The 21,020-nt window shown below is 54.8% G+C and overlaps 3 protein-coding genes, 1 long non-coding RNA gene and 1 pseudogene across 6 annotated transcripts in view; 4 read left to right on the top strand and 1 right to left on the bottom strand.

The window, feature by feature from the left end:
• Positions 1–21,020, top strand: part of LOC311626233 — a 1,185,289-nt gene that overhangs the window by 953,956 nt on the left and 210,313 nt on the right. The gene's annotated exons all lie outside the window — the stretch shown is intronic.
• LOC311625666 (lymphocyte antigen 6G6e-like) lies at positions 4,904–6,660 on the top strand (the record flags this gene model as incomplete). Its single annotated transcript, XM_084890206.1, has 3 exons — positions 4,904–4,945; positions 6,162–6,284; positions 6,440–6,660. The coding sequence occupies exons 1-3, from the start codon at positions 4,906–4,908 to the stop codon at positions 6,658–6,660; spliced, it is 384 nt and encodes a 127-aa protein (XP_084746332.1). The 5' UTR covers positions 4,904–4,905.
• LOC311626183 (lymphocyte antigen 6 complex locus protein G6f-like) lies at positions 8,213–11,396 on the bottom strand. Its single transcript, XM_084891226.1, has 6 exons — positions 11,000–11,396; positions 10,189–10,518; positions 9,851–10,114; positions 8,931–9,086; positions 8,731–8,797; positions 8,213–8,576 (listed from the first exon to the last, which is right to left on the bottom strand). The coding sequence occupies exons 1-6, from the start codon at positions 11,064–11,066 to the stop codon at positions 8,552–8,554; spliced, it is 909 nt and encodes a 302-aa protein (XP_084747352.1). The 5' UTR covers positions 11,067–11,396; the 3' UTR covers positions 8,213–8,551.
• Positions 11,420–17,751, top strand: LOC311625665 (dynein light chain Tctex-type 1-like; annotated as a pseudogene). Its single transcript has 3 exons — positions 11,420–11,448; positions 12,938–13,005; positions 17,390–17,751. The product of its transcript is annotated as a dynein light chain Tctex-type 1-like (transcript).
• ABHD16A (abhydrolase domain containing 16A, phospholipase) overlaps positions 18,924–21,020 on the top strand; it is a 15,702-nt gene continuing 13,605 nt past the window's right edge. The window contains exons 1-2 of one of the 2 annotated variants that reach the window (XM_084891128.1): positions 18,924–19,137; positions 20,265–20,321. In XM_084891128.1, coding sequence (XP_084747254.1) covers positions 19,018–19,137; positions 20,265–20,321 — 177 coding nt within the window. In that variant the 5' untranslated portion in view covers positions 18,924–19,017. The remainder of the gene's footprint in view (positions 19,138–20,264; positions 20,322–21,020) is intronic. The other variant, XM_084891129.1, reaches the window with a different exon arrangement.

Raw genomic sequence — 21,020 nt, 5'->3', positions numbered from 1 at the left:
ACAATGAGGGTTTACACTTCAGGTCCACTTACATCAAGACCCCTCCCCCATAAGTATACAGTTGGTCTTCCTTTTCCGGGTTCCACATCTGCAGATCCAGCCAACTGCGGACTGAAAACAGGGCCGACTATGCGTTGTTCCATGCCACTTTATTATTTATTTTATTTTTGATGCCATTTTCTGAAAGGGACTTGAGAGAATCCAAGATGGCTGCTCGGGTAGGCAACTAGCCGCAGCCGCACACAACAATTTTAATAAAATACAACTAAAATATAAAATGGACATTACCCAGAACTACAGGAAAGTCGACTGACTGGAAATCCTACAACAAGAAGCAAGGAGAAAACCAGAAGGAAGAGCGGAGGAGCTGTAAAAGCCTAAGGTACAGAGACACGCGGCGCGCGCGGAGAGGACGGAGCCGGAGAGGAGGGAGGCCGAGTGCCTGGCGGGTGTTCCCAAGCGGGAAGGAGATAAACACTCCGACTGTGCTGGACCCCCGACTGCTCTGAACCCCCGTTCTGGGCCAGACCCCGGGGACTCAGGCTCAGCCATAGGGAGCTGGGCTGTAAGTCGGAACCCGGGGAAGCGGAGAAAGGAGGTCCCGGAGGCGCGCACACTGCCCCCAGAGAAGGGACGGTCGGCTGTGCCGCGGGATTGCCCTGACGGGAAGGAGACTGGGGCTCCAGACTGCTGTGAACGCCACCTCCAACTCCACTTCCAACTGAACTGAACCCCAATACCGGGCTCATTGTGGGAGAGCATAGACTGTTTGGCAGCAGGCGAAAATCGAGGGCACCTTTCTCTCAGAGGCGCCGGCAGCGAGCACTGAAGGACCCGCATAGGGCGGGGCTGACGGAAGCCAAAGCTGCAGGCTCCACCCTGAAACCTCGCCCCATCTGTAACTGCGAAATGCGACAACAAAATAGATCACAAACAAAAGAAATGGAGGACAAAAAGCGTCTGGATATAGAGTTCAAATCTACGCTTATAAGGTTTTTCAAGAATTTCCTAGAAAAGATGGATAAGGCCTATGAGGATATGAAAAGAGATCAACTAGAATTAATAAGGAGTCAACAAGAAATGATAAGGGATCAACAAGAAATAAAGAATACATTGTCTGAAATAAAAAATATTCTACAGAGTCCTAAAAACAGAAGGGAAGATCGCAAGAATCAAGTCAAAGATTTGGAACATAAAGAGCCAGAAGACACTCCTCCACAGAAGCTAGAAGGCAAGAGAATCCAGAAAATTGAAGATAATGTAAGAAACCTCTGGGACAACTTCAAGCGAACCAACATCAGAATTATGGGGGTTCCAGAAGATGAGAGAGAGCAAGATATCGAAAACATACTGAAAGAAATAGTGACAGAAAACTTCCCCCACCTGGTGAAAGAATTTGACTTACAAGTCCAGGAAGCGCACAGAACTCCAAACAAAAGGAATCCAAAGAGGACCACACCGAGACACATCATTATTAAAATTCCAAGAGCAAAAGATAAAGAGAGAATACTAAAAGAAGCAAGAGCAAAGAAGGTAGTAACTTATAAAGGAGCACCTATACGATTGTCAGCTGACTTCTCAACAGAAACCATGCAGGCCAGAAGGGAATGGCAAGAAATATTCAAGGTGATGAATAGCAAGAACCTACAGCCAAAAATAAGCTACCCAGCAAAGCTATCACTCAGAATCGAAGGCCAGATAAAGAGCTTCACTAATAAAAAAAAGCTAAAGGAGTTCATCACCACCAAACCAGAATTATATGAATTGCTGAAGGGGGTTCTTTCAGAAGAGAAAGTAAACAAAGATAAAAATTATGAACAACAAATACGTAATTATCAACAAGTGAATCTGAAAACCAAGGAAATTAAAAAAATCTGATGAACAATATTAACTGTTGAATATAATAGAATCAGAGGTATGGAAGGGGAGTGAACTGACGATTCTTGGGGAAAAAGGGAGAGGGGGGCGTGGGAAGAGACTGAACATAAACTGTGCACCTATGGATGAGGACAATGGGGAGAGGGGAAAGGGCAGAGGGTGGGGTGGGAACCTGGTGGAGGAGAGCAATGGTGGGGGGGGGGGAAGGAACATTTGTAATAATATGAAAAATAAAAACTTATTAAAAAAAAAAAAAAGAATATAAATAAATAAATAAGTAAATACAAATAAAAATTATTTATAAAAAAAAAAAAAAAAAAAAAAAAAGAAAGGGACTTGAGCGTGGGGGGTTTTGGTATCAGCAAGGGGGTGGGGATTGTGTTCTGGAAACAATCCCCCTCAGATACCAAGGGACACTTGGTACGTTTTGGGGGAGTCACAAGTTATACGCAGACTTTGACTGAGCCGATGTGGCACCGCTGACCCTGTGTGTGCAAGGGCAGCTGTACTCTGGCCATGTGAGCTGTGCACACTGGAGGAAGCGGGGGAAGGGTATACAGGCATTCTCTGTGCCATTTTTACAACTTTTCTGTCAATCTAAAATTATTTCAGATAAAAAATGTAAGCACACACCCCTCCCTGCTCCTTAGCTGATGCTGAAAAGTTGAATTTTGGTTTAATATTTTGTCCTTGCTCTCAAGGGACTGAGGTGTTTTGTTTTTTTTATCTTACCTAATAACAGATAAACATGTAAATTGACACTACCTCTGCTATGCCCACAGCCAATCAGAATGAGTATGCAAAATAACCCAACAAAGATGGTGAGTTAATTTGCATACGCAGGCATAGAGCAGCCAGGAGGGTTGGGATGCCTGTGAGGAGGGGGAGGGGCGGCGGCAGGGGGGGTACAGGAGTGGTGCTCCCGACAGAAGTGAGGACTTGCCTGCTCCCAGGCAGCTGGGAGTGATGCCAGGGGAAGGAAGGCCTAATCTTTTTCTTTTTTCTTTTTTAAGAATGTTTTATTGATTTTTTACAGAGAAGAAGAGAGAGGGATAGAGAGTCAGAAACATCGATGAGAGAGAAACATCCATCAGCTGCCTCTTGCACACCCCCCCCCCCCCCACTGGGGATGTGCCCACAGCCAAGGTACATGCCCTTGACCGGAATCAAACCCGGGACCCTTGAGTTCGCAGACCGACGCTCTATCCACTGAGCCAAACTGAGGTTTCTAACCGTGTGAGTGAGTGGACCTATGAGATTCTGGAGGGCAAAGAGGGGCAGGTGGGACACACGGACAGCAGACAGAGGTCCTGAGGGGCCCAGACTCAGCCTGACCCTGGAAGGTCTGCAAGCAGGAAAGCACGGGGCGGGGGTAGGGTGGGGGGTGGGGGAGAGACAGGACTCGCAGTTCACCGACAGCTTGCTCTGCCCGGGCTCGTTGGGGTTTGCCAGCGCGATGCGCAGGGGGCCCTCGCCGCAGGTGGTCACGGCTCGGCTCTGCCGGGGGCACTGCAGTCGAGAGGAGGCCTGGACCTGGGCAGAGGGCGACCCGCCTGTGCAGCAGGGGCCTTGGCTGCCTTCTCACCCGGGCAGCCCCACAAGGGGGGCATGTGTCTGCCCGGGTCAGGGCGCCTTCCCGCCCACGGCCCACGCCCGCCTGCCCTGGGCTGTGAGGCGGTGAAGGGCGCCGGGCCCCGAAGCGGGCACCGGGCACCCAGGCGGCAGCCCGCAGGCTGAGTGTGGGGGAGAGACGAAAGCCCAGCCGTCTTTGTTGGGAAAGAAGTGCTTTTTCGCAAAAACGTGTTAGGCTTCCATGGAGTGGGTCATTGTTTTAATTTTTAGGGAACCTATTTAAAATGTTCTGTTCTGATTTCTAAGAGAGTAAATGTTACTATAGCTCACTAAGAAGGCTCTTGGGGTCTTCAGTAACCTTTGAGAGCTGAAGAGGGCCTGAGACAGGAAAGCCCCAGTTCCAATGCCCCAACACCCCGATCCTGCTGCTCTGAGCAGAGCGGCACCTCCACGCCCGCCCCACCCAGTCCTGTCCTGGGACAGTCCCGCCCGAGTCTGCAGATGGCTGTGCCCTGCCCGGTCTCCCAAACCCCTGTCTCCCCGACTCCGCCCCTGCCCAAACCCTGTCCCCCTCCCTGGTCTTTCTGGCCCCTGCACTGACCTACCACGTGGAAACACACCAGGCCTCTGACCTCACACGCTGCTCAGGCGGTAAAGCCGGGAGAGACCGTACGGGAAGGGATGTTGGGCGTGAAGGGACCTGCGTTGCGTGGGGCCCTCCCTTAAGCAGCTGGGTTTGTGTTGGTGGTGGAAGGAGGTTGTTGATCCCACACTTAAACGGATCTGGGCCAAAACCGGTTTGGCTCAGTGGATAGAGCGTTGGCCTGTGGACCGAAAGGTCCCCAGTTCAATTCTGGTCAAGGGCATGTACCTTGGTTGCAGGCACATCCCCAGTAGGGGGTGTGTAAGGGGCAGCTGATCGATGCTTCTCTCTCATCGATGTTTCTAACTCTCTATCCCTCTCTCTTCCTCTCTGTAAAAATTCAATAAAATATATTTAAAAAAAATAAAATAAAATAAAAACGGGATCTGGGCCACGGCTGTTTGTAGGGTGACCCAGGGCATTAATGCCGAGAAGGGGAAAGAGGAAACTGAGACCAGGAGAAGAGCTGAGAGACAGCTTTCTAACGCTCCTACAACTCTCCAACAGCTTCAGCAAGGGCGGGGAGCGGCGGTGAGTGGGCAGGGAGGGGCTGGGGCGGGGAGGAGAGGAGGGAAGGTATCAGACACTCCGGAGCTCAGAGTCCCTGAGAGAACAGGCTTCTCAGGGCGGGAGGTGTGGGGGGGGGGCGGGGGGGGGGGCAGAGGGCTGCTTAGGCTGGGGAATGTGGCTGGTCCGCCGCTCCCAGCCTAGGTGTTTGTTACTGGTCCCTCCCAGTGACAGATGCTCCTGCCCTCGGCCGGGGCACTCAGCTGCAGTCACATTCGCCCCGACTCCTGGGCCCTGACCCAGCCATGGGCCCCTCCAGCGCCGCCCTCTGCATCCTGATCTTCGGTGGGGCGCTGGGTAAGGGAAGGCTGGGGTCCGCTGGGGCAGGGCGGGGAGCAGCAGGGCAGGTTCACGGAAAAGCCTGAGGCTGGGAGGTCTGAGAGAGCCAAGGAGAGTTTAGGAGCGTTAGAAAGGGGCTGCCGGGATGGCCAGCCTGCCCAGCCTCGGAAGGCACCGGAGATGCACGGCCTCTTCCCCGCCGCCTGTCTCCCGCGGTCTCACCTCTTGCTTCTTCGCCGGCTCCTTGGTGAAGGCAGTTCCAGTGTTCTCACCTCTTTGGCACCATCGCTAACCTACGGCCGCCTCCCACCTGGCGCCTGTGGTTCTCTCCGTTCTCTCCGTTCATCTGGCTCTCTCGGCTTCTGTTCACCTCTGTGTCTGTCTCTTTCCCCAACTCCTGCCCGGGCCGTGTCTCCTTCCCCACTTCTGTGGCCCTCCTGCCCCTTCAGCGCTTCCCTCTCCCACTCGAGGCCCTCACTCCGGGGCCCTCACTCCAGGGGGGGGGGGGGGCCCTGACTCTGGGGGCCGCTCACTCCGGGGCCCTCACTCCGGGGCCCTCACTCCGGGGTCCTCACTCCAGGGCCCTCACTCCGGGGCCCTCACTCCGGGGGGGGCCCTCACTCCGGGGTCCTCACTCCGGGGGGGCCCTCACTCCAGGGGGGGCCCTCACTCCAGGGGGCCCTCACTCCGGGGCCCTCACTCCGGGGGGCCCTCACTCCGGGGCCCTCACTCCAGGGGGGGCCCTCACTCCAGGGGGCCCTCACTCCGGGGCCCTCACTCCGGGGGGGGCCCTCACTCTGGGGCCCTCACTCCGGGGGGCCCTCACTCCGGGGCCCTCACTCCGGGGGGGGCCCTCACTCCGGGGCCCTCACTCCGGGGCCCTCACTCCGGGGGGCCCTCACTCCGGGGCCCTCACTCCGGGGGGGGCCCTCACTCTGGGGCCCTCACTCCGGGGGGCCCTCACTCCGGGGCCCTCACTCCGGGGGGGGCCCTCACTCCGGGGCCCTCACTCCGGGGCCCTCACTCCGGGGGGCCCTCACTCCGGGGCCCTCACTCCGGGGCCCTCACTCCGGGGGGGCCTCACTCCGGGGCCCTCACTCCAGGGGGCCCTCACTCCGGGGGGCCCTCACTCCGGGGCCCTCACTCGAGGGCCCGTCGGGGGTCCTGGCTCAGCCTCTCACAGCCTGTGCCTCTCCTCCGCCTCCTGGTCTCCTCCCGGCAGGTCTCACGGCCCCGGCCCGGGGGCGGCTCCGCTGTTACACCTGCAGCTTCGCCAAACCCTGCTACCCCGTTCCCATCGAGTGCCGGGACGATGAGGCTTGTGGCGTCAGCATCGGCACCTCAGGTAGGCTCGGTCCAACGGCCCTGCTCCCGGGGTTCCCCAGGCCCCCGTCCTGCCCGCCCTGCTGCCCGCCCTCCGTCCCTCCGTCCTGCCCGCCCTGCTGCCCGCCCTCCGTCCCTCCGTCCTGTCAGCCTCAGCGGAGCCCCTGCCTCCCACAGAGCAGAGCGAGGTCATCCAGCGGAAAGGCTGCCTCCCCAGAGCCCAGTGCCCGCTGCCCGGCCAGGCCACCTACTGGTCACGCTCCTACACGCTGCGGCACCACTGCTGCGAGCGGGACCTGTGCAACGCGGCCCCGGCCCCGCAGCGGCCCCCCGGGCCCCTCGTGCCCCCCCTGCTCCTCGCGGCCAGCCTCACCTGCGGGGGCCGCCTCCTCCACTAGCCTCCGGCCCGGCCCTCAGCCCAGGACGCCCTTCAGCTCCGCGGCCGGAGACCCGGCGAGGACCCCACGGGACAGGCAGGCCCGCCCCCTGGCCAAGGCCTCTGCGGAGCCCCTCGGAGGATGGACCCCGTGGGCACTGCTCCACACACACACTCACACTCACACACACACACCCGCCCAGAGCCCGGCCTCATAAGAATACTGTCCTGGGACTTGTCTTTTTTAGCGCCCAGGCTGACGCCCTCCCCAGCCCAGGCCTCTGGTGGGGCAGGTGGTTGGTGGAGCTGTGGGGCCCAGGCCGGGACGGAGGGGCGTGCATGGAGAGGAGGCTGTCTTGCTAGGGAGGGTGCATTGGGTAGGTCAGGAACTTAGGAAGGAGGGCACGGGGAATGATGGAGGGCAAATTTAATAAAGTGCTAAAGGGGCGTGGTAACACTGCCGTGTGTGTGTGTTTGTGTGTGTGTGTGTGTGTATGCATGCGTGCATGCGTGAGTGTGTGTGCACGTGTCTGTGTGTGTGCGCGCGCGCATGTGCATGTGTGAGTGTGTGCATGTGTCTGTGTGTCTCTGTGTGTGCGTGTGCGTGTGTGTGTGTGTGTGTGTGTGTGTGTTCTCTAAAGCAAACTGTAGCTCTGGGTGGTTGTGCTGGGCTGGAACCCGAACTCTGTCACCTGTTCTCTGTCTGCCACTCAAGCCTCCTTCTGCCGACAGACAGCTGAGGCCACACTGCAGAGGGGAGGCCTCAGGCCAGACGCCCAAGAAGCCTGTCCCAGCCGCGGACTCCAGCAGGCAGTGCGGCGCTGGAGGAGCTGCCTGTGCGGGGTGCGGGGAGCCCGCTCACCTGCCTGACCGCGCGGACGAGCTGGAGCGTCCCTGCCCGGCTCACCAGCCCACACCGGCCGGTGCTCCCCGACAGCCGCCCGGCGCCTCTCCCGCGGACACGCCTGCCCGGGGAGATAGTGTGTGACTTTGGGATCCCGGATGTCAGGGTGCCATAGCGGCTCGCCACTCCGGATGCCACGATGGAGCGCCCAGGATAAGGAGGGTGGCGGGGGAGGGCGAGGTGGGGCGAGCATGGGCCCCACATGGACCGGCTCCTCCCTTCCATCTGAGGGCGTCTGGGGTCTGAGTGGAGGTGCTGTTCTCTCAGGCTCCTCTGCTTCGCGGCGATGGAGCTGCCGGCTTCGTTCAGAGGCAGCTTGAGGCCCCTCCCCATCTCCCTGCCTCAGGCCTCCTGCCGTGGCTCCCATTTTCCCTGCCTCTGACCGGCTCACCTGGGTCTCACTTGAGTCTCCTCCCTTCTCTCCTCCTCAGTTTCCCCCATTTGCCCTCCGGCTCAAGGCCCTGGATTCCCGTCTCCTCTCTGCCCACCCGCCCTCCTCACCCCTGCCAGCTGCACTGCCAGCTGCACCAGGCTCCCCGAGCCCCATGCCTGTGGTTCAGGGCCACTCTCCCCTGGCTGCTACAGATAGAAGACCACACTTTTTCTTTTCCTTTCTTTTCTTTCTTTCTTTCTTTTTTTTTTTTTTTAAATATATTTTATTGATTTTTTTACAGAGAGGAAGGGAGAGTTAGAGATAGAGAGTTAGAAACATCAACCAGCTGCCTCCTGTACAACCTCACATGCAACCAAGGTACGTGCCCTTGACCGGAATCGAACCTGGGACCTTTCAGTCCTCAGGCCGACGCTCTATCCACTGAGCCAAACCGGTTTCGGCAGACCACACTTTTTCAAAGGTGACATCACAAAATAATGACTCTCCTTTCCTCCCCGCCGCCCCCAGCGCGCACAGCTGGCCTGGGGGAGACCCGCCCTCCCGCCGAGATGCTCAGGGGACCTCGCGGTGCCACCTGGCCAGGAGCGGCGGCCACGCTCCAGCAGGTGCCTGAGATCATCTGGCCTTGGGGGCAGGTGGGCTGTGGGTTTTGTGAAACAGAAAGACAGGTTAAGGACACTTCCATCCCTGCCCCTCAGGAACAGGACTGTGTGTGTGTGTGTGTGTGTGTGTGTGTGTGTGTGTGTATGTCCCCCGCCCTCGGGACTGAAGCCTCGGCCCTCGCCGTTCCTCACCTCAGACGGGCCAGGTGGATGTTCTCATAGACCTGGATTTCAGGTTTGAACTGAGGAACCGAGGCCTCTGGGGAGAAGGAGCCACAGGGAGTGAGGCTGGCAGTCACCGAGAGCCCAGAGCCGAGTCCCCTCCCCCGGAGAAGATGGGGCCCAAAGGCAGTGCTCTCTGCTTCCCTGTGCGGGCAGGTGGGGCCCCTCACCTCTGCACGGAGCCCCCTGGGCCCGCCGCCTCCAGAGCACGATGCTGAGGACCAGGATGGCGCAGGCCTGGCCGGCGGCGAACAGCAGCGTCAGGAGCCAGCGCACGTCCCAGCCCTCGGAAGGGGCACAGAGGGCAGGGGAGGCATCCGTGGGGGCTGCATAGGGAAGACGATCAGGCGGTGAGGGGTCTGTGCTGCGCCCCAAAGAGAGGCTCCCCTCAGCGACTGGTGGGCTCTCCCAAAAGAGGACTTCCTGGTCCCCCACTTCGCCCCTTTCTAGGTCGCTCACCCCACCCCGTGAGCCAGCATGGGCGGGAATGGCACCGCTCCCACACCCAGCCACACGGACAGCGCCTCCATCAGACGGCCTCCTGCATCCTCCTTCCAGCCACTCACGCCACCGCCGCCCGCCCGCCCGCCCGCCCGCCCGCCCGCGGTGCGCGGGTGCAGGGGCAGAAGGCCAGCGTTGGCCTTTGCCGATGGGAATGGTGGCCATGCTCCTCCCTCTGCTTGTGAAGGGGTTATCCCCACCCAATAGCATCCTTTCTTTGGGTAAGGGATGTTCTCTGGTAAAACAATCATTTTTCTCTCCTGCCTTTCCTATCAGTGGGCCATTATACCATCAGCGCATATGTCTTTTCTATTTCTCCCTCTCCGCTACGGGAGATTTCACACAAAGCACAGGCTAGCCTATTCTAAACAACTCCACAGAATGCTCCTCCTCCCGCTTGGCTAGTGTCTATTCCAGAAAGCCGGCTTAAGCAGCCCCTCCTCTGTCACAGGTTCAGGAGAAAGAGCCTCCTCCGCAGCGTGGTCCGTGCCACCGAACCGCCCCTCCTGCCCGCCTCCCTCCTCCTCCCCCGGCCGTGGGGTGGGGTGCCGGAAGCAGCCCCCTCCCAGACCCCACCCCGCCCCGTTACCTGCCAGGCTGAAGCTGAGCCCCTTGTGCGGAGGCACGACGCAGCGGACGAGCCTTGGCCTGCGGGCCCTGGCCTCAGGAAGCCCCTCCCCGGGACACACCAAGAGCAGGGCAGCCCCATCGCCCCAGAAGGCCTGCACATGGCCCCTCACGGGACCCTTCCCCTCCAGCCAGGCCACAGAGTCCAGGCGCCTGGCGGGGACCACAGCGCACAGAAGGACAGAGCAGGGGGCTCCGTCTGCAGCCTTTGCAGATAACTGGGATCCTGTGGGAGAGAGGGACCCCTCAGTTCCTTGCTCAGGCTCCCCCTTCTCCCAGTGGCCGTGGTCTCATGCTCACCTTTGAGCACGGAGACATCATACACCCTCCAGTTCTGGTATCCGTGGTGCTGCCCCAGCACCACGCACCAGTACCGCCCGGCGTCTCCCTCCTTGGCCCCTTCCAGCCACAGAGAGTAGTTCCCCAGCAGTTTGAGCCTGGATTCCCTTCCAGGCCTCCCAGGGCCTGGGGCTGGCCCGGCCACCGGGGCTCGGGCCACCAGGGCGGTGGAGGAGCCTGTGGCGGGGCTGCGGAACCAGGACAGGAGTTCGTCCCCGTGCAGGGTGGGCGGCGCGGGACAGGGCAGCTCCACTGCTTCCCCCAAGGCCACATAGAGGGCCTGGATGTCGTCTGTAGGGAGGGGCTTGTGTGAGGCCAGATACCCCCATGAGATCAACCCCTCACCCCCGCCCCAACTCAACCTCCAACCCCTGGCTTCCTTCCTTTCTGAGGCCTCCCAGCACTGGTCCGGCTACAAGCACGCTTCTCACGGGACGCTACAAAAACAGGTGCAGAGATGAGGGTAGCGCTTTCCTCCCCTCTCCCCAAATGAGTGAGGGAATCTGAGGGCAAGAGAGAAAAGGTGGGAATCGTTGGTAAACACCGTATCTCTTCCTCATATTTCTCCTTTTCTGGAAGCGTTTACTCACCGATTCTTATTTTCTCAAGGAAACTGTACCTGATCTGCATCCTCAGGGTCTCTGAGTCCAGCCCAGCATTAGAGACAGGGGGAGGTCAATTGGGGAAAATCTACCTTCTTGAATCCGATGCCTGCCCTGGGCCCCTAAGGAGAAATGGCGGCCTTGCAGAATCCCCACCGCCTGCCTTTTACCTGCAGCAGTCTGCGGAGGCCCCCGGAGCAGGGGGAGGAGCAGGAGGAGGAGGAATGAGACCGCCATGGGAGAGCCTTCCAAGTCCTCTGGTGCCCCGGGAGGAAGCGGAGCCCAGATAAAGGCCCGCACGCCCCGCTCTGGGTGACACAGGCTCTGGAGGGCATGGGAAGTCGGGGAGATAAAGCTTAGTTGCAAGCCTGCCTGTGGAAATGGCCACTGCCTTTCTGCCCGATGGGGAAAGGCCCGGTCCCGGCCTCTCCAAGGCAGCTCCTCGCCCTCTGACCCCTGCCCGCGGCTGAGGACTCAGCAGCCGCTCCAGGCTGAGCCTGCGCGGAGGGTCCTGCCAGTTTGGAAGCCTTCCTCCTCCACGCCGAGATGCCCGCCATGGGGGAAGGAACTGGGTCTCCAGGGAGGTCTCCATGGACCCCAGCGTGAGACTGTACACCCAGTCGGTACCTCGGAAATTATTTAAGCCGGCCTTCCTCGGGGCTGCCTGGCATGCCACAGACCGCCCCCACCGCCTCTGAGGGCACATTATTACTCACGGAGGAGAGTGGCGATGGCCTGGAAAATTCACTGGCTCGTCCCTTTGCCCCAGGCAGTGCTCTCAAGGCAGATCTTCAAGTGGCCTACAGTTCTTAAAGTCCACTTCTTTTCTTAATTTTATTTTTGTAAAATAGTCTATGTTAAGCCTGATCAAATAATTGAATCAATATCCCCTCCTCTGGGAACAGACCTTCAGACCGTTTCACAACGGACTTTCCCTTTCGTTTAGACCACATTCATGTGCTGAGACCGTTATCTCTCCCCTCCAGAGTTCCCCAGGATCCAGACCCGCACAGAGAACTCTCCACCCAGAAACAGCCCGTCTAGAGTCCTTTAAAAACCACTGGCTCCCCATCTTTGGGGGTGCTGGCACCATTTTGGGGCTCAGCCCAGCTGGTCTCCAGATGACCTAATCCTATATAATAAAAGCCCAATATGCTAAGTGTCTGGTCATCTGGTCTTCTGTTCAACCAATCAAAGCATAATATGGTAATGATATGCTAAAGCTGCTCAACCACTCACTATGACATGCACTGACCACCAGGGGGCAGATGTCCTGACCAGTAGGTTAGCTTGCTGCTGGGGTCTGGCGGATCGGGACTGAGCGAGACGGGCCAGACATGCCCTGGAGTCCTCCTGCACCCCTCCCTGGCTGGCCAACCTCGTGCATCCCTTCCCAGCCCTGATCATGCACTAGTGGGGTTCCTCGGCATGCCCTGTGCCCTCTCGCAATCCCAGACCCCTCAAGGGGGCACACTGACTGTCAGGTGGTTCCATCTATATAATAAAAGCCTAAGCCACCATTATGGTGGAACTCCCGAATGACCGGTCACTGTGATGCACACTGACCACCAAGGGGCAGACTCTCAACACAGGAGCTGCCCCCTCGTGGTCAGTGCACTCCCAGAGTGGGAGCACTGCTCAGCCGGAAGCCAGGCTTACACTGGCAAGCACAGCGGTGGTGGTGGGAGCCTCTCACTCTTCTGCAGCAGTGCTAAGGAGCAGCAAGCCAAGCAGTAAGGAGTGAGAAGGTGGGCGGTAAGGAGCACGGGGTCCTGGACTGTGAGAGGGTGCAGGCTGGGCTGAGAGACACCTCCCCCCCCCCCCAGTGTACGAATTTCATGCACTGGGCCTCTAATCTATATATATAAAGTCTAAGCAACTGGATCATCAGTGGACCATCTGATAGCTATGAAGCACACTGACCACCATGGGGCAGACACTCAATGCAGGAGCTGCCCACTAGTGGTCAGTGTTATCCCATAGTGGAGTGTACTCAGCTGACAGGCACCAGAAGCCCCTGCCCAGCTCATGGGAAGCTCAGCTGCACCAGAGGCATGAGCCTCTTTGGCGGACACTCCCCCCTGTGGCTCCTCCCCAACCACCTGCAGCTTCGCGCACTACTTTGTGCTGTGCAGGATCAAGGCAGCCAGCGGACTAGAGCCCGATGAACTGGTGGGTAAGGCTGGGCTGTGGCGGTGCAGAGGTCCACTGATCTCTGCAGGCCAGGATAAGGGACCCCACTGGTGCACAAATCCGTTCATCGGGCCTCTAGTAAACTTATAATCCCTTACCAATTTGGCCTCATGAGTTCCTCTTCTCGTGACCCTAACAGTCCATGCATACCAAAGATTATATCTAATGCACAACTGTATAACTGTATAAATAAACTGTGGTATAGTTAGACAATGGACCATTTGATAGCAATGAGAATGCACCAGCCATCATGATATGCAACCAGATTGAATCTCACAAAAATAAGGAGAGTAAAAGAAGTCACAAAATACACAAACAGGCAAAAGTAATCTAAGAAAATAAAGGTTGTGGTTACACTTTGTGGGGTGGTAGCGACTGCTAGTGACCTGCAGAGGGTTTCTAGGTGGTAATGATGTGTCCTTGAGGCACGGATACATGCAATTGGTGCACTTTTCTGTGTGCATCAACTGTAATAAAAAGCTAAAGGATGGCCCTTGCCTGTTTGGCTCAGAACATTGGCCTGTGGACTGAAGGGTCCCACGTTTGATTCTGTTCAAGGGCATGTACCTTGGTTGCAGGCTCAATCCCTGGCCCTGGTTGGGGCAGGTAAGGGAGGCAACCAATCGATATGTCTCTCTTACATTGATGCTTCTCTCTATCTCTCCCCCTCCCTCCCACCCTCTCTAAAAGTCAATAGAAAAATATCCTCTGGTGAGGACTTAAAAAGCTAACAGGTATATATATTATGTAGGTGCTGGAGGCTAAGTCCAGTGGGTCATAATAGATATGAGAAGTCTCAAAAGGTTGAATGGACTCTTTCAGCAGGGCTGAAAAATCTGCATATTGTCACCTGCTGCTGGAACAGCCAAAGGCAATTCCCCTAACCTGATAATCCTTTACTGTTTACCAAACCTTACCCTTGATATGTATTTTTGCTGAGCTACAGGGGAAAATGTGTTAATAAAAAGGATATGGTCTAGACTCTAGAGATTCAGAGAGCCCACTTCACTAGAAAGTGGAGCCTCCCCTGGTTCCCCCATGCCTTCCAAATTTATATTTATAGTTTCTCTACTCATTTATGTGCAGCCCTTCTCCAGATTCCTGAACCCTTAATGCTGGAAGACCCTAGCATTTATGGTGCCTGAGACAAGGACATCTGGAGAAGAAGATTCGCCAGAGCAAATAAAAGAAGTTAATCACCGGTAAGTGTGGGTTCACCGGTACATTTGGGGGGACATCCACTGCATGTAAAGCTCATACCAGCTTTGGAAGTCGAGATCCAAAGAGGGCAAGGACGTCTTTTGTTTCAAGCCAGGCCATGTGGGGAAGAATTTGGTTAAAAGGCAAAATTATAAAGAACTTAAAACGTCGAAAGTTACTTTTTCAAATCAGGCTCAAGGAAAGAATGCCATTGTCATATTTAACTATGTGGGTTCTTGTTCAAATTGTAAAATTCCTAAATCGTATTGGGGACCAAAAGTCTGTAAAAATTAAAAAGGCCCTGGATCCTCAACTTCAGGTGTCCAGAGGTTCAAAGGCAGCTAGAGAGGGTGGAGCTGTTAATCCTCTCACCAGGGAGTCTCTTTTGTTGTGGTGTAGATTTACTCAGAGTCCTTGGACTTGCTGCACAAGACTTTGCAGAAGACGGAAGCTAACAGATGCTAGCATGAGCAGGAACATGATTAAAGAAGTGGCTTCCACTTCAGCCTTTAATTTCTTCAGATGACTCCATGTTGGCACCTCAGTCCCTTGTGTAGCCTTCAGTTTTCTTCTCCCACTTTGCTGTCGTCTGGGCAACTCTCAGTCCCTTTGGGTAAAGGGACACAGGAGCTTCTCTGAGTCCATTGTGATGACGGACATAACACTCTGGCACCCGAATTGGCTGCATTGCTCCTTCTTTCCTTTCATTTTGAACCCAGGGTTCAACCCCACAACACTCCGGGCCTGGCTGCTCCGGGCCTGGCTGCTGCTGCTCTGGGCATGGCTGCTCCGGTCCTGGCTGCTGCTCTCTGGGCCTGGATGCTCCGGGCCTGGCTGCTGCTGCTTCGGGCCTGGCTGCTCTGGGCCTAGCTGCTGCTGCTTCAGGCCTGGATGCTCTGGGCCTGGCTGCTGCTGCTCTGGGCCTGGCTGCTGCTGCTCCAGGCCTGGCTGCTCTGGGCCTGGCTGCTGCTGCTCCAGGCCTGGATGCTCTGGGCCTGGCTGCTGCTGCTCCAGGCCTGGATGCTCTGGGCCTGGATGCTGCTGCTCCGGGCCTGGCTGCTCTGGGCCTGGCTGCTGCTGCTCCAGGCCTGGATGCTCTGGGCCTGGCTGCTGCTGCTGATACTTCGGGCCTGGATACTCCGGGCCTGGATGCTTCAGGCCTGGATGCTCCGGATCTGGATGCTGCTCTGGGACTGGCTGCTGCTGCTCCGGGCCTAGATACTCTGGGCCTGGCTGCTTATATACTTTTTTTTAATGGTGAGAGTTGCTGCAGTGATTGCTACCATAGTCTCTGTCTCTGTCTCTCTCTCTCTCTCTCTCTCTCTCTCTCTCTCTCTTTTTTACAGAGAGGAAGGGAGAGAGATAGAGAGCGAGAAACATCGATGAGAGAGAAACATTGACCAGCCGCCTCCTGCACACCCCACACCGGGGATATGCCTGCAACCAATGTACATGCCCTTGACTGGAATCGAACCCGGGACCTTTCAGTTCGCAGACCGATGCTCTACCACTGAGCCAAACCGGTTTCAGCTAGAGTATAATATTTTATATGGTCTAATTAAAAAAGAGGATTAGCCGAAACCGGTTTGGCTCAATGGATACAGCGTCGGACTGTGGACTGAAAGGTCCCAGGTTCGATTCCGGTCAAGGGCATGTACCTTGGTTGTGGGCACATCCTCAGTAGGGGGCGTGTAAGAGGCAGCTGATCGATGATTCTCTCTCATCGATGTTTCTAACTCTCTATCCCTCTCTATTCCTCTCTATAAAAAATCAATAAAATATATTTTTAAAAAAAGAGGATTAATTCTGTGGTCTCAACCAAATTTTTAATATAAAAAACAGTTTAAATTTACATAATATCTTTTAGAATAATTATAAAAAGTACATAATATAATCTTTGGAAATATAAATATATATATTTGACGGTCTTTCCTAGTTAAATTTCAAGAGTTTAACCAAGAGATGGCTTTTGAAGTATTCCAAGGGCCCTGGAGTGACTCAAGAATTTATTCTCTCTTCTAAAAAGAAATATTTTTTTAATTAGGCCAATTCTATATACTTGAAATCACATGGAAAACTTTATCAAATACAAATTAATAAATATATTTTATTTATATACATATATTTTAAATATTATAAAGTTTTAACCTCTAAGGGATGGCAATCAAAGTTGCTAAGTATTTCTTAAGTAAAGCCAGATCATTCAGCAGTGAAATTTTAAATATATTTTATTGATTTTGTACAGAGAGGAAGGGAGAGAGATAGCAAGTTAGAAACATCAATGAGAGAGAGTCATCGATCAGCTGCCTCTTGCACACCCACTACTGGGGATGTGCCTGCAACCAAGGTACATGCCCTTGACCGGAATCGAACCTGGGACCCTTCAGTCCCCAAGCCGACGCTCTATCCACTGAGCCAAACCATTTTCGGCTCAGCAGTGAAATTTTAAAAGACAAAAAGCCCTGGCGGCCTGCACTTCAGATAGACTGGGGGGATGGGACGTCATCTGTACTTCATAGCTCAAACGCATAAATGTGCTTACTTTACTTTTTCTATAAAGATGCCTACTTTAGCCCTAAGCGGTTGGGCTCAGTGGATAGAGTGTCGGCCTGTGGACTGAAAGGTCCCGGGTACGATTCCAGTCAAGGGCATGTACCTTGGTTGCGGGCACATTCCCAGTAGGGAGTGTGCAAGAGGCAGCTGATTGATGATTCTCTCTCATCGATGTTTCTAACTCTCTATCCCTCTCTCTTCCTCTCTGTAAAAAAAAAAAAAAATCAATAAAATATATTTTTTAAAAATGCTTATATATTTCCAGAAAACTCCTCCAAGCCCATGTGGATTCCTGCAACAATGGAACCAAGAGAGAAATTAGCCAGACTACTCCAGCTACAGATGGCCCCAGACAACATGCTGAGGAGACAGAGGAGAAACAGTCCAGAGAAGGGGAATAGTGAAGACGCCTTGCTAGCAGTCAGCAGCTGTGCATTGTGGCAGGTTGCCCAGGACAAGTTGAAGAAGGTCGGACCTGCATTGCCATTGCTCACGATTTATTCACCATCAAGAGCTGGAATACAATTGCTGTCATGTCACAGGGGAGAGTGATTGGGAAGGGAACCCATAAAAACTATTGGGCAGAGTGCGCCGGCGCAGTGCGCTCTCCTCAGGGCGGCGGAGGAAGGTGGAAGACTATCAGAGTGCGGAAGAGACCACTTTTGTTGTTGACGAAGTGAGCAACATCGTGAAAGAGGCCATAGAAAGTGCCATCGGAGGCAACGCCAATCAGCACAGCAAAGTCAACCAGTGGACCACAAATGTAGTAGAACAAACTTTAAGCCAACTCACCAAGCTGGGAAAACCGTTCAAATACATCGCAAATTATGCAGAAGAACGGAGCAGGACTATACACGGCGAGTTCTTGCTTCTGGGGCAGCTCTACTGACAGGAGCTGCACTGTGCGATGGGAGACAAGACCATGCACTGCATCGTCAGCGCCTTCGGACTGTCCACCTGACTGACTCCTCATCGCCCCGGCTTTCTCCTGTCTCAACTTTTCTGTCCGACCTCCTAACCACCAGCCATGAGTTCCTGAACAGCTTTCCCTCTGTTTTCTGTGGCACTGTCAACATGCAGAGAAAAACCCAATGACGGCCTGTTCTGTGGTCACACACCCAGTCACAGGATCCTCCGTCAGAACCTGGACTGCCATGTGTCCACACTCTGAATATCTCTGTTCAAAGGTGCTAAACACTCAGCCTGCTAGTGTGAACCTTTCTCTACTCTGAAATCATTCAAACACACTTTTTTCCATACTTTGCATTTTTATTAGAACAAATAATTCCAATTAAAAAAAACAAACAAACTATTGGCACTGATTGGAAAGGGGACTCAAAGAACTGTTGGTTCAGAAGGGAGCTTTCTCAAACTAGTTTCTTTGATGCCTGGAGGACATGAAAGAACCCAATCCTTTCCATTGTATCTAAAAATCTTTAACTGCAAATGGCATACATTCTTGTTAAATTTATTCAATCAAAAAGGGTGATATGCTGGAGGATAAGTCCAGTGGGACATAATAAATGCGAGAAGTCCTCAAAAGGTAGGTGTAAGGTACAAAAAATATAAAAAAATAAAACCTATGTTCTATTAAGGAACAGAATATTACCATTTCAACTAAAGATTATCTTTGCCGTGTAACACTTTTCCAAATTTGCTCTTTATCTTTCAGCTGTTCATTACATTTTACATGTTTTTGAACTTTATACAATGCTGGCATGTTATGTGTAATCTGTGGCTTCTTATTATTCCACTCAACATTACAGAGATAATGCGACCATTTTCTTTTTCACACAGCTTAACCATACTCAGTCTATCCATGATCATGGTGTAGTTGTCCATCGTTTACTTCTATTGAAAACTTTGTATATTTTTTCTTCATAAAATCTTGGATTCCTAGACACCTAACCTTTTTTGTTGTTGTTGTTCTTGTCAAGTGTTCCTAATCCTACCTCTCCTGCCCAATTTCGCTCCAGTGCCTACCGGTACTAAGTGATAGAAAAAGCTGATTGAACTATGCCCAGTAACTTGCTAACTCTCCGCGTTCCAACTCCTCTGACTAATTTCGGACCTTCGCCGCACCCGTAGGCCCGGGGCACCAGTCCCTCTCACGGGGCGGAAGGCGGCCGCCGGGCTGGAGGCGGGGCCAGTGCGTGATGACGTCAGGGCGCGCAGCCCCTGGAGGCCGGGGGCGGGGCTAGCGGGGAACTGCAGCCGGGGAGCGGCGGCCCGAGCCGGGGCCATGGCGAAGCTGCTGAGCTGCGTCCTCGGCCCCCGGCTCTACAAAGTCTACCGCGAAAGGTACTCTGAACGGCGCCCTGAGGCTCCAGCTTCCGTCACTGCCCCCCCTCCCAGCTCCTGGGTGAGTCGCGGTCTCCCCCCGTGGAGACATGGTACGGCCCGCGCCCCTTTGGGCCTTGCTCCGCGGAAGCGCCCATTATGGGAAATCGGGGGAGCCTGCTTGTCAAGTCAGTTGTGCGCACAGGCTGCGTGGTGCTTCCGGGTTCAGTCGCGCCTGTGGACTGGCCACCCTGAGGGCTGTCGCCCCCTCCTTCTCCTGGCTCCCTGCCTTTCCCGCGGGGCCCCGCCCGGGCGCCGAGGTTCCTGCCCGTCCCCGGGACTCCCGAGTCCTGGGGGAGACGCTGCGCAGCCTCGGGCGCTGGACGGCTTTGCCCCCAAACTCTCCATTTCTTCTTACTCTGTGCCCCTGGGTGCCTCCCGGCTCCGTTTTACCTTCCCGGTAGCACGCTTTGAATTTCAACACGACTTGTTCAACATACCCCTGTCGGCTGCCCTCCACCGCCCCAGCCCACTCCGGAGACCCCGGGGTCCTTGCACTCATGGAAGATGGGGATAGTGGTAGGCTGTGCCCTAAGTTCTCTTCCTTTTTATCTCACGTTAATGTTTGCGGTCTCCTATAACTGCCCACATTTCCTTTCGATGCTCTTCTTTTCCTCTTAAAGTTGCCATGATGTCTGTTCCTTTCTTCCCTGACCCCACTCTCCCCATAGGCCGTCCACAGCCCATTTGAAACAGGGTCTCCAGCCAGTCTGGCGTGGACCTAGGAGCCAGGAGGTCATGGTTCCATTTCCGGCCAGGGCACATGCCTGTGTTTCCGGCTGATCTCCAGTGTGGGGAGTTCAGGAAGCAACGGATCAATGATTCTGTCTCATCATTGATGTTTCTCTCTCTCTCTCCCCTTTCCTTTCTCTCTGAAGTAAAAAAACAAAAAACACTTAAAAAACAAACTGGGTTTTGAAAACCGAGCCAAAATCGTCCAATGCTGCTTGCTTTCACCTTTGCTTCTAAGTCCAACCCCCCAACCCCCTGTTCGTTCTCATGGGCTGGGCTGGAAATCAGGTTCAGAGCATGGCTGGGAAGGGGTTCTTTGGGAGCCTAGGAGGAACAGTTTTGGAGGCTAAAACCAGAGAACACACCTTAGGGCTTACCAATGGGCAGGATCCTTAATGTGGGCATCTGTTCTGGCAGGATACGTACTATCAGCCCCGGGCGCTGGAGAAACATGCCGACAGCATCCTGGCACTGGTATGTCTACCCTGGCACCTGGGCCAACTGCGTCTTTTCAGCCCCGATGGCCCTCCTGACCTTCCTCCTCCCAAGCCCGGGAGGGGAGTGTCCCTGGGTGGGTAAGCTCCAGGCTCTGCAGCTTACCTCTCCAACACACACACACATACGCACACACACACACACGAGCAAGCGCGTGCTTACCTGGCACTCCCTCTGGCTGTGCCCGCTTTCTCTGGGGGCAGCCTGAGCAGGAGAATTTGTTCGCTCCTGGAACCATCTGCAGGTGCTGAGTCCTGCAGTCCCCAGTGACCTGTCCTCCTGGCAACTGACCTCTTGGGCTGCAGGGACAGCTGTCTCTCTGGCAGGGTTCCCACGTGATGTTTGTGCATCTCTTGGGGACCAGGCTGTCTTGGCAGGAATGGATGAAAACACTTGATTAACTGGAGTAGAAAGAGAGCCTTGCCTTTCACTGTGATGGATTATGTCTAGAGATGATAAGAAAGGAGAACTTGTACTTACTTTTACCAGCCTGTTATGCTATCCATGGCCTTCAACAAAAACTGAGCACCTACCGTGTGCATGATGTCATGCACATGATAGGTGCTTCACATCATATCCCTCAGGTTATCCACTTTGTCAGAGCCTGGTCCTGGGAAGGGCAGGGTGTATATGCTTGTGTGTGTGTGTGTGTGTGTGTGTGTGTGTGAGTGTGTGTGT

This window comes from Pipistrellus hanaki, assembly GCF_964339955.1.
Source record: "Pipistrellus hanaki genome assembly, chromosome: 7".
Taxonomy (NCBI): Eukaryota; Metazoa; Chordata; class Mammalia; order Chiroptera; family Vespertilionidae; genus Pipistrellus; species Pipistrellus hanaki.
This window is presented reverse-complemented; position numbering and strand designations above follow the sequence as displayed.